This window comes from Acanthisitta chloris, unplaced genomic scaffold (assembly GCF_000695815.1).
Source record: "Acanthisitta chloris isolate BGI_N310 unplaced genomic scaffold, ASM69581v1 scaffold22766, whole genome shotgun sequence".
NCBI classification, from domain to species: domain Eukaryota; kingdom Metazoa; phylum Chordata; class Aves; order Passeriformes; family Acanthisittidae; genus Acanthisitta; species Acanthisitta chloris.
This window is the reverse complement of record NW_008679268.1, coordinates 39,045-51,944: the sequence shown is the minus strand read 5'-3', so window position 1 is coordinate 51,944 and position 12,900 is coordinate 39,045. Positions and strand designations below refer to the sequence as shown.

The window sequence follows — 12,900 nt, the reverse complement described above, 5'->3', positions numbered from 1 at the left end:
TTAGAGGCATCACCAGTCCAAAAACTTGCGTGGGCTGTTTTTCTTTTTTCCTCCCCAAATCTGCCCACCACATCCCTACCAAGCACTGATAATTACAAAAGCAGAGGAGATATCTAGATACCGGATACATAGGGTGTAAAGCAGGAGAAGAGCAGGAGGGGGGAGAGACCGACCCTTCCCCATGGGTAAAAATCTCTGCTTGTGTGGAACCCTCGCAGGTTTTGCTGGTGACCCTGGTGCAGCTGGCAGGAGGTCGGACACGTGTGCAGCATCGAAGCGGTTCCTTCGTCATCATCATCATCATCATCATCATCGTCATCAGCAGGTTGTCTGGCCAGGGGAGGATTTGCTGCTACAGAGCCTGCTTGCCCTGGCACTCGCGCTTGGAGCACTGCGCCGGCTTCCACCAGTCCCCGTTGTGGCAGTGGCAGATGTTGCAGTCGTCCACCTTCACTTCGATGCCGGCGGGAATTATCGTGGTTCCTGCAAAGCAGTTTGGACCTGCAAAAACACACAGTGGTACCAGAAATAAATACTCCTTTGTTTCTAACTTGGGTGCAGCAGGTCTGCTCTCAGCACCTGGCAGCAGACAGGCCCTCAGCCCCAGCCCCTTGCTGTGCTCTGCTCACATCAGCAGCAATGCTCCCAGCCTGCTCAGTGCTGAGCATAAGCTCCACAGCCATCACTTGTCCCTTTTTTTGGCTGCCTTCAGACACTAAAGGAAAAAAAAGGCCTTGAAACTTTCTTCTCTGTTTCTATACCCAACCCCCAGTAAGAATGGCATTGGAATCCCCATTGACGCACTCGGCTTTTCTACTCAGTTGCCCACTAATTTGGTATCTCTTTCTCCTTAATTTTTGGCTGCAAGATGGACAAGACTATGAGGATGAACATCAGGACACAGCCCAGAGAGCCTCTGCTGAGCTGCAGAGACCCAGAAACACAGCAGCCTTGCTCCAACACCCGGTAACACCAGGGACCCCCACCAGCTTGGGGCTGTTAAACCAGAAATGATTTATTGCATCAAATTAACAAAATAATTCACCTCTAAAATGAGCTTTCTGATAAATTCTGGGGCTTTTTTCCTCAAGGGTAATGTCTTTAATCTGCTTATTATTGTTTTGGGGTGGGTTTTTTTGCTTCTTTATTATATGCTAGCAAAGCCGAGCAGTGAGTCAGCAAGGATCTTATTGTGGAGTCACAGAATCGTTGGGGTTGAAAGGGACCTGAAAGCCCCTTACTCCTCCTTGTAAAAGCCCCACAAATACCCACTGCCCAGCTGTCCCTGCTGCAAGCCCTCTCCTCCTCCCTTCTCACTCCTACATCACTTAGTGCTGGGAACTAATGTCAGAGCCAGCAGCAAAGTGTTCACGTTCGTGGCACTGGGGATGCATGGAGACATTTGCAAAGCCTGTTGTGGCTCAAGTGCTGCTCTGAAATGTCACCCCTCAGCTGGCCACTGGTTTTAATCTATGCCTCCAGGGCACAAAGTGCATTCGAAAGATGAGAGTGTGTACAGACATGGAATTATGGCCAAGTTCTTACTTAAGTCTTAATCTTTTGACTTAACACTGTTTGAGAGAGAAAACAGGGTCCCTGTGTGGCTGGAAACAGGCTGAGCTGTGGCCAACACAGTGCTGGGGTCCTACATTTTATAGTCTCAGATAACTATTCACTTCATCTTGCTGATTTATTAGTGGCCTGACTTAATAAAGATGCTCCTCAGGACCCTTTGTTCAATAGACCATGAGTTTGACAGGGCTGGACTTAACCAGACATAGGCAATTCAGGGTGCCTGAGTGTTATTTGTGTTTAAACAACCTCCTGCCTTCATTAAAGGCCTCTTCAAATGCAGATCGGCAACATTTCGCATCCATCTTCATGAAGCCACAACAGAAGGGCCTGAGAAAGATGCTTCAGATGACTCCTGCACTAGAGTTCGGAGTGATAGGGTGTACCCCAGGGCTGCTGCTTCATTCCATAGGAAGGACCTGAGAAGACAGGCTGTGGCAGTGGGAAGGTCCATGTCACTCTACGATGCCTCCTCCTTTGCCTTGCCAGCATTTGAATCCATCAGGATGCCAGGAAGAAGCTTTTGCTCCAGACAAGGAGATTCAACACCACTTGTTGAGCCAGAGTTCAGGTGTCACAGGTCTGCTGCCAGTAGAGGAACAGTGCTCTGGGAGTGGGGATGTTTTAAACCTGCTCTGAGCTGAGCTTTGGGCTGGACAGGCTCCAAAGGGCTCCTCCAACCTCAGTTGTTCCATACTGCAAAGAACTTCAAAACCAGGAGTCACCAGCCAAGAACATGAAGCGATACAGGACAGACTCTACGTATGCACACGTGATATCTGTGTTTTTCTTTCCAGTCAGGTGCTTAAAAAAGACATGACCTGTTCTAGTCACCAGCTGAAGATTTCCCAAGTTGATGTCTCTCCAGATGGTGCAATCCCAGTTGGAAAGGCTGTGATCCCAACTGCAGTATGTCTCTGGCAACCCACCAAAGTTGTCACTTCTTCCCACCGCTTTTGGGTCCCTGCACTGGCTGTACCACTGCCTGTGCCCTTCACCACTGATTTAATTGTCTGCTTCATTGAGCCTGGTGGGTGTTATGACACCCAGCATGGGCTTTACTGTCACATCAGCTTATTTGCTGCCGTTAAATGTCCAGGGATCAAACACAATGAAAATGCCAATAGTTGTTGCTAGCTGTATTTGAAGTTGAAATTAGTACCTGTCCCTCTCTAATGTGATGTTCTGACTGCCTGCTGATGTCAGGGACATCCAGGATGAGCAGCCCCCACACAACAGCCTGCTCCATGCTCTCAGAGCAAAAAAACCCAACCCTTTTTCATTATAATTTAAACAAAAAGCTTCCTCTGGAGATTCAGGTAGCAAAGAAAGGGGAAGATCATTTTCTCTGTTGTTGCCCTGCAGCTGCCTGTTAATCATCTCATTCGAGAAGCCAATGCTGCCTGGACACCCACACAGTCTCCAGGCACAGCGTCTCCAGGTGCTGAATGACGCCGGATTTATGGCACCGCCGGCCTGTTCTGCAGGGCTGGGGACAGGTGATGGGAGCCAGCAGGTTAGCTCACTCACAGGTGAGTCAGCTTTGCCTCCCAAACAGGGTTTGGGGACCCTGCACTCCCCTCATGGGGTTTTGGCTGCACCCCTGCACTGAAATGGTGCAGGAGCAGAGCATGGCTCAGGGGCACTCTCAACCAAGGGCAAGTGAGTTGGGACTGGCTGATGGGGTACTGACAGCTGGGGAAAAGGTTATTTTTCCCTGCATCCTGCTTATCTGATCATTCCATGGCTGCTCCATTACAGCCACAAGTGCCCTTCCTCCTCCCAGCAACCCCAGGTCTCTTCTCCCTCTTAAGCTTCCCCAGGGAAGTCATACGGAAAAAAAAAGTAATAACTAGACACCCCTCATTACTGTCCCCACCCCAGAATAGGGAGGAGCAGAAAGCAGAGACAGTGATGACAAGAGGGGACGGAGGAGGAGGATCTACTAAAGGCATCGCCTATGCCTTTGAGGTCCCCAGCAGAGAGGGGATCACTGATTCTGGGGACAGCACCACAGCAATGTCCCTGCTCCAGCCCTGGACATAGGGCAGCTCTGCAAATTAGCAATTAAACACTAATAATCTGCCCCTCTGATCTCTGGCATCTACTGAGCCAGGAAGGACCTGCCAAGCACCTCCGTGTCTCATGGAAAATCCTTGGGATGCTGCCATCCCCCCAAAGGGGCTGGGCAAGGGAAAGATGACAAATTAGAGCTATTTTGGATAAATCATAGGGACTGAAGGCTGGGAGGAGCACTGGGGGTTGGCCAAACCAGCCCTTGAAGCAGCACTGAGCATCCTTGGGCTGGCCAGGATCACCTGAGCACACCTAAGGAAGGAGCTGTAGTCAGAGGCTGAACTGAGGGGAAAATCACTGCAATTTGGTTTGTTTTCCTTTTTCTTGGCTTTGAGCAAAATGGATGAAAACCTGGCTCAGAGGTCTACTAACAACTGCCCTCCTATGTGATGTTTTGCTGCTGTTTTGGGACATCTGACCTGTCAGAGTTTAGTACTTTTAATTTAAGCCAACACTACCTCTGCTCTGGACCTTTTTCCCAGCACTCTGGGAAACAGCCACCACTGCCAGAGTGAAACAGTTTCTTTTGCACACCACAGCCATTTAGATGGAGCTTTCTTGCATCCTCTCTCCTGCCCTGCTATCCTCATCCCTATAGAAATATGGATTTCTAACAGAAGGTGAAATTTCCACACTCTATTTGTGATAATTCAAGTTCAATTCCCACTGCCAGAAATCCAATTTTCTCGCACAAGTACCATCAGCCAGCTCCCCTCACCCTGTTTTTCCATTCCACTTCTCCCACCTTCATACTGGAAAACTGGATCCCATTTGTCCAAACCCCACACCACTGAGGACTATCCTGAGCTTCTCCCTCTGTTGCTTTGTGCTGCTTGGAGAAACAGGCTGAGACCAGGGTTTGCCAGATCAATGCCAAAAAATCTCCACAAAGAATGAGACAGAACAGCAACATGGGGTTTTTTTTAGAATTGTTATTCAAAGGAAGATGCTGCTCAGAAAGATTTGATGACATGTCAAGCACATCAAGAAAGTTACTTATGATAATAGCAGTAGGATCAAGAAGCTGCTTTGGGCAAGAGCTGTCGTCCTGCTCTTGGTAAAAGCATCTTCAGCCACAACTGTGATGATAACAGGACACTAATCACCCTTTTTCCTGGCTCAGGGAGACTGAAGGGAGAAGTTTGCTGCTCCCACAGACAATGTAATTGTGAGAATTACTTTGCTTAACATGGTTAATACTCAAAAATGCCCAGAGCACTGCAGGCTGTTTGCTAGAACAGCTGTGAAGATTTTTATGGAGATATATTAGGGACATTCAGATGCTGTTTTGATGGGAGAGATGGAAAAAAATCATACATGGTTTGTTGTTTGGGGAGAATGATAGCAAATTTTGCAACCGTACGTGTAAGACCTGATACCTGGATGATGACCCATGTGCTGCTGAACTGCATCCCTTTGCAACAAGGGATACAGAAGGTATGGGATTCAGTCACTTCGGACCCAGTGGCTCAGTGATGCTTTAAAGAAACTCAAAAGCCCCTCAGTCTGACCATCCAGCATGATAGGGATCGTGCTGGAAAAACCTCACAGCCCAAACACAAGAGGAACTGTCATCCTAGCTCAGGAGCAAATGGCATCTTCTCCCTGGTCCAGCCACAGGATGTAAAGAAGAGGAATTGAAGAGCATCCCAGATGGATGCTGAGTTAAAGCTGATGATGGCAGGAGTGTGGGGTTTGATGCTGTCTCTCTTTCTCAGGATAGAGTGTCATGCTGATGCTTTTGAGCAGCTTGGTGCTGAACACCAGTGCCCTCCCAGCTCCCAGTTACTTCTTAGATGGGTTTTACTAAACTCAGTGGCTTTGCCTGTGGCTTACAGCAGCTCTGAATTTAGCTTCATGTGTGCAAAGAAGCAATAAAAGGAAATCAAATGTTAATCAAACAGTCAGCATGAATCACTTCAGGCCAACTGTGATGTTCAAATTTCCCTTGAACAATGTCTTGCCCCAGACAGAGCTCATCACCTCCACTGGAACTTCTCATGGGACAACCTCTGATTTCAGCGTGGAGCAGTAGCTTCCTCTCAGTTAAGTATTTTGCAATGATAATCCTGTCTCCTGCCACTCCTTTGAGAGCCTCCCCTTTCCCTTTAGGAAATATTACAGCTGACTCCAAGAGAATTTAGCTTATTCAGTCAATGGATAACATCAAGGAGAGAGGTGCTGATAGCTACACTTATCTTCCTAGTTTAGATAGCTGCTAAACAGCAACTCAATTCAGCCATCCATCCCTCAGGCTCCCATGTGATGTGCCCCACAATTAAAGTTGCAAGGGATAAGTGGAAAACCATGCTGTTTCCTGACAGAAGGGATACAGCCTGAAAACATCCCCATGGACACTCACTCAGCTGAATGAGTCTCAATGACTTTGCTTTTGGAGCTTGACCATGAATGCAACAGGCCATGGGGATTTACTGCTGGCAGTCCACGTGAACTGGGGGAGAGGTTTCTAGTGAGCATGGCCAAGTGTCTTCCCAGGGGGACGGTGGAGTTTTCTCTGCACATCTCCACAAAATAGGCATCTTGTGGTCTTCACCATGACCATCCTACACCACAAGCCATGTGGTCTGCAGTGCTGATGTCTGGTGCTCCCAGTGTCGCCCAGCTGAAACAATCCCTCGCGAAGCAGTGACCAGGTGTGGAAAAGCACAGCAGAAGTACAAGTGATCCTCAGGCTCTCTCACAGAGGCAAGAAATTGCCAGTTGTCTGCACCTTGGGACTTTTTCCATGTCTGGGATGGACTCCACACTCAGAAGGAAAGAAAAAGCAGCACGTTGCTTTTACTCATGGCTCCTGTTTCTGGAGGGTAACACACCTCCTCTCTGCTGATACTACAGGATCTTTTCAAATGTTCATTTAGCTCTGCCATCCTTATTTATATGATCATGTCAGATTTCAATAAAAGAGCTCAATTTGTGGCTTTAATTAATGAGTTGAGAAGGGAAGAAGTCTTGTTTTCCCTGGCTGGTATGGAGAGTGTCAGCCTCCCTCTCCTTGGGGGAGGAGAAAAGCAGGTGAAGCCAGAGGTGAGACATAAGTCAGATGGTGATGCTGAGCTCTGCCTTGCTGAAAATTCAATTTGACAATGCTCTGTGGGGGAAGCTGAAAACCCCACCCAAAGGTAACAACCCTGGAGTTTGTCAGTGTTTGAAAGGAAGCCAAAGCTCGTGGCTCAGAGCATGGCTGAAGCCTGAGGGTGCATTGGAAACAGGGCTGCCATGACCATGGTGTGTGGGAGGGGTGAGTTCACACCCAGAAAATGCCCAGCTGTGATCCCTGTTCTGTGTCTAATCACTTCTTGGTGGTGGCAGGAGGGAAGGGAGGATGCTGTGGCTTTGCCTCCTTCCTGTTCCTGAAGGTCATGTCTGTGTCCTCCAGGCTATGGAGGACACAGTTTTTTTGCAGACATCTATTCATCCTGCATGTTCCCAATACAAACAGGTGAAAACCTCCTCCTGGACTCCTGAGTCCATCACCACCGAACCATCCCACCTGCACAGTGGCTCCTGCAGGGCAGGAAATGGGACAGTTCCAGGTCAGTGTCTCCATCCAGATCAACATCAAAACTGAGAGGCCCTTTCAGCCTACTCATCTCTCCAGCAGCAGACAAGCTCTTCTAAGATGCAGAGGCTGCATCAGTGCCTTAGCCACCAACCCAGAAAATCTGGATGCTGCTGTTTTCAGGAGGGACTAGGTGTCAAGTCTACCAAACCGTGCCAGCCTCAGCACTGCAAATTAGAAGATCCCTCGGGCAGGCAGACGAGCGGTGCTGGAGGTGTCAGTCCTCACTGCCGCAAGCAAAACCCTCTGCAGAGCCATCTGCCACCCCAATGCTAATTGGCTGCACATCTCAGCATGGAGGTGTCTGCAGCGTGGGGAAGTGGAAGTTGGTCACCAGCACAAACAAGCCATCGTCTGCTAATCCTCCCGTGCGCTGCCGCGGAGCTGCTGGATGCCAGTCGCATCCTGCAGGTATCAGGAAGCCCTTCCCAGCCTGGCACCTGCCAGAAGCACAGCATCTCCATCTGGCAGATGAAGGGCTCTGTCTCACAGTGGGGTAGGTGGCAAACAGGGGGAGGAAGGCAAGAGCAGAGCTGCTCTTTTGGGAACAGCCCAATGAGTGAGCAGATACTGGAATGAAATGTGGGTTTCATCCCATCCTCCACCATGAGTTGAGGGAAGAAAACCAAGGCAGGCACAGAAAGCTTTGGGGACGAGGTAGGACAGAGCACAAGGCTGGAGCCTCCCAGCCCCTCTGCCATTCAAAAAGCTCAGGAATTACTCTGTGCCCTTTTGCTGTTGATGTTTTAAAATCCCACAAGAAAACCTTGCACAAACCTCAAGTACATGGTGGTGTGTGGGGGTGTGCATATATACATACAAGCAAAGCCAAGGAAGTTTGAAATATATCTACATTTCCCACAGCCTTTTTTGCTGTTGTTGCTGCTCATTTGCTTTCAGCCCGTGTTTTCCTGGAAGGACAGGAGGTTTGTGCAATCTTTCCCACCACATCTAAACCTGGCCTTGTCTCCATTCACCAGCCCAGACAGTGCAAAGAGATGCCAGCGAGACAAGAATGTCACTCCTGCCCTCTCTGCTGAAAAGAACTGAAATATAGATACATGCAATGATGGCATAAGTGATGCTTCTGTGACCAGGCCACCTTCTTGCCTGGGATATTTCCACTTTTAGGCAAAGGATCGCATAATCATGCAATCACAGAATGATCTGGAGGGGAAGGGACCTTCCAGATCATCTTGTTCCAACCCTCTGCCAGGGACACCTTCCACCAGATCAGGTTGCTCCAAGCCCCATCCTACCTGGGCTTGACTTCCAGGGATAGAGCAGCCACAGCTTCTCTGGGCAACCTATGCCAGTGCCTCAGCACCCTCACAGGCAGGAATTTCATCCTAACATTTGATCTAAACCTGCCCTCTGTCAGTTTAAAAACGTTACTCCTTCTCCTGTCAGTCCATGGCTCCCAGCCAAGTGTGGTTTCTCCTCAAGGTGACTGATCCCAAGGTGGAAGGCTCACTCTTCCTTTGCCACCTTGTCCACCCACCCAGGGAGTGATGCACCTCCAATAAATGCCCCCAGTTTCACTTTGTTCTCTAAAACATTGCAAAATGAGAGCCTTATAATTTTTTATGTGTGGACAAATCCCTCTGGCTCTGGCTAAAAGCTCCTGGAGTCAACTGGTGGTATCTTCTAGGCATCCAGGAGCTTTCAATTGCGTGCACCGCTGCCCCAAAGAATTAATCTCCTCTGAAGATGATCTGCAGCTCTATTCCATCATTCCTGCATATTTCACTGCTCACAAGACGATGCTAACAACCCTTCTCAAGTACTGCCTATTTACAGGAGAGATTTTTCCAGCCATAATTCACATTACTGGGTGCCTGAACATGCCTAAAAGTTATTTAATCTCTGCATTAAATATATATATATAACTCTGCAGTATCCTTATCCAAATTAAATCCAAGTTGCTCACTCCAAGCAAGCCCTACATCATTAGAAGGAAAGCATTAAAAAGGCAAGACAGAGGTGAAAAGCTAAATTCAGGACACTGGGAGCTGTTCCACTGACTTTAGTCAGTGCTCAAACCAGCACAATAAAGACTATAACACACACCAGCAACTTGCAGCCAGCCCAGGGGGGCAGGGATCTCCTGGTGGCCCCACATCCCCTCCTGGCTCTCCCCACACAGAGATGTTCACATCATCCTGACTTTGCTCAGACAATCCCAAGCATCCACTGCTTTGGCATCTAATGAATGCGGAGGACCCACTCGAGTTTCCTAAATCATGACCTGGCACCCAGTGACACAGACTGATTTAATCCTCACTGCTTTGCGCTGCAGTTAGAAAATTACTGATAGCTCGTTATCCATCTTAATCAGGAGCAGCAAACAAATGAGGGACAGGGAGACATCCAGAAGGGAATACACCACATTACTCCTCCTTATTGATAGCACAGTTACTTAATTTGATGTGGAGACATAACTTCAGGCATCACTAACTACTGGAGCAGCAATGTTTTGGTGCAGGGAAGATCTATGGGTGCAATTTAAACGCAGTCTGTTTGGGAGCGGTGACGTCTATCAGTGCCGATACACATCTGAGCTGTGTGGACAGGCTGGAGACTATCACTCACCAAGCTAAACACAGACTGTGGCCCTTGGACACTTTAAAAGCACCAGCTGAAAACTATAGTCCCATTTCCCTCTTCATCTGCTCAGCTTCAGGGATGAGCATGATGATAGGGGACCGAGCCCAAGGTTGATCAGAGAATCAGAGAATGATTGGGATCGGAAGGGACCTTAGAGACCATCTAGTTCCACCCCCTGCCCTGGGCAGAGACACCTTCCACTAGACCAGGTTACTCCAAGCCCCACCCAACCTGGCCTTGAACACTTCCAGGGACAGCACAGCCACAGTTTCTGATGTCAGATGGTTTCCTGATGGTCATCTCCAACCTGCCCTTCCCTGGGCAGTGCTGGCATTTGGTTTGTAACACGTGGCACTGCCTGAAAGCTCTGGACAGACATTTGGCATGGCTTGCTGCAGGGAAGGCAGCATGGAGGGGCTGGAGAAAAAATCATCATCTGGGCACACTAAAGAAAACAAGGCAAGCAATACATTTCTCCCTGCTTTAGGTGAAGAGTATTTGCCTCACCATATGGGCATTTTCCCCAAGCCCTTGCATCCAGGCTCTCCGTTTCTGATTCCAAGTGCACCAAAATCATAGCTGGGAGCACATCTGAGTGCCCTTTGAACTTCCTGCAAAACCTCCACCTCCCCCTTTCCCCATTTTACTGGGTTTCTAACCCCGTGGTGGGTTATGGAATGTTGGCCAGCAGGGTTAGGCATTGCTGCAGTGCAAATTAATAGACATCAAATCCATAACGATTTATTCACTCTGCTGCCTGAGTAACACACCCAAAGGGAGGACAGCCTTGAAGTAGAGCCACTGCCCCCGACATCAAGGAGGAGCCAGTGCTCAGCATAGCTTAGGATCAGCTCTCAGACAGCAGCAGAACAAATACAGGGCTCCAGACCCAGCTGCAAATATAGGGCTTTCCCCCCCTCTTCTAATATAAAATGTAGCTTGGCATTTTCAGTCACCTATGGGATTTGCACACCAAATTCCTCTTCATTTTAAAAGGATCTATGTGTGCAAATACCTTGATCAGCACTGAAAAGTTTACCTTATGGTAAAAAAAGAGCCTGCACAGGCTAAGGGCACAGCATGGCACAGGCAGAAACTGTGCATCTAAACCAACCTAAAATTTCGAATCAGATTTTTACCGTGCCCATTCAAGGCTGAAGAAGGAAAAGAGGAAGCTCTCAAAGCCAGCAGTAACCAACTACTAAGGGAGAAATGCGTGTTTCAACATTTGCCTGAGCAAACACACAGGGCTAGCTCTTTGCACACAGCACAAAGCTTTGGGAGAATACCATAGACTTTTTTTGTACAAACGCAGCTAGATTATAATTGCAGACAATGAAAGCTTTTCCGAGGTCATTGTACCCTTTCAGGTAAGTAATAGGCTTTTAAAAAGTTGTCTAAATAGGTATTTCCCCAAATGAACTCCAACAGCACTGAAGGTACATTAGTTTTTTTGGTGGTTCAAGCATGGCAAATAAAGTGTGGTGGAGTCTGGGGTTTCTTTTGGTCTCAAAGAGATTAATTTAAAGGAAATCAATTAATGAAACTACCATTACACTAGTGCATCAGCTACCAATGTTACTGGTAAAATGCACAGCATAAGAAAGGGAGGGAAAGTTGGACCTTCCAGAGACTAAACCTTTAAGTGAAGAAAAAGCCCCAAAATATATACGTATCTCAAAGGTGCTGTTGTGTTCCTGCTGCTGTCACCTCACCAGCTCAGGTCCCAAGAGCAGCCACAGAACAACATGTGCCACAGCACAGGCTTGGTCCAGGTGATGGTGCCCTTATAGTCAGTATCTCCCAAGTTACCTAAGGAAGTAATTGGGATGCAGAGCAGCAAACTCAGCTGTGGACTTGGCTGGATGTTCACCCTGCCCAGTGAAATGGCTTTAGGGTAGCTCCCAAGGCACTGGGACACTGTCAGGGAGCAGCAGCTCCAGCAGGCAGCCACAGATCTTCATCCATGCAGTCATGGGAGGAAATCCTGATTTAGGGAAGCAGGTGGCAAAATAGCCTCTGGCTGCCGAAGTACCAGGTCTTTGCTCCCTGCCCAGGTATCTCCACTCAAAGGCAAAGGTTAACACCAAAAGAATAACAACCAGGACTTTTTCTCTGGGTCTTTTGAGCTTTTAGCCAACTTATTCCTCTCTTTTTGTGCTCTGTGCGAAAATATAATGATTTTTATGGCCCATTTTAACATTTTTATGTCTTTTTTTCTTCAGAAAAAAATCTCACATTTAGTATAAGAATTAAAACAGTATTTCATGCTTAACTGCAATGCCAGATGATGTATGGAAGAGAGCTGGCTGCATGTCAACTCAATATAAAGCCAGAATTGGATCTAACTTGGTCACTACAGCTGTGCAGGATGTTTTATGGGGTGGGGTTTTTTTATTCAGATCAGTCATAAATGAACTGGAAACTGTGACTGTGCTCATTTTATATAAAACAGGAGGGAGAAAAGGGAGGGAGAACCAGGATCACTACATATTTATCTGAGCCATGCATTTAAATATGGAGTCCACATCAAACCCAAGGTCCCTACATCTGGGCCATGGCAATCCCAGGCACACCTACCAGTAGGGTGGGGAAGGAATTGAAACCAGCAGTGAGGAGAAAGACTTGGGAGTGACAGTGGATGAGAAGCTCACCATGAGCTGTAGTGTGAGCTCAGCCAGGAAAGCCAATCCAATCCTGGACTGCATCAAAAGGACTGTGGGCAGCAGGTCAAAAGAGGTGATGCTCTGCTCTCGTGATTCCCACCTGGAATACTGTGTGCAGTGCTGGTGTCCTCAACATAAGAAGGACATGGAACTGTTGGAGCAAGTCCAGAGAAGGCCCACTAAGGTGCTAAGAGGACTGGAGCATCTCCCCTATGAAGACAGGCTGAGGGAGTTGGGGCTGTTCAGCCTAGAGAAGAGAAGCTGATGTGGAGATCTCAGAGCAACATTCCAGGATCTGAAGGGACCTACAGGGAAACTGGAGAGGAACTCTTGGTTAGGAACTGGAATGACAGGACAGGGAGTAATGGGGATAAATTGAAATAGGGCAACTTAGATTAG

The 12,900-nt window shown here is 48.0% G+C and overlaps 1 protein-coding gene across 1 annotated transcript in view; it reads right to left on the bottom strand.

Annotated features, from left to right (window-relative positions):
- Positions 1 to 352: 352 nt before the first annotated feature.
- The window catches only part of VWC2L (von Willebrand factor C domain containing protein 2-like), a 49,078-nt gene continuing 36,530 nt past the window's right edge, over positions 353 to 12,900 (bottom strand). Inside the window, exon 3 of the mRNA XM_009077226.1 lies at positions 353 to 501. Within this exon, the coding sequence (XP_009075474.1) occupies positions 353 to 501 (149 nt within the window). The remainder of the gene's footprint in view (positions 502 to 12,900) is intronic.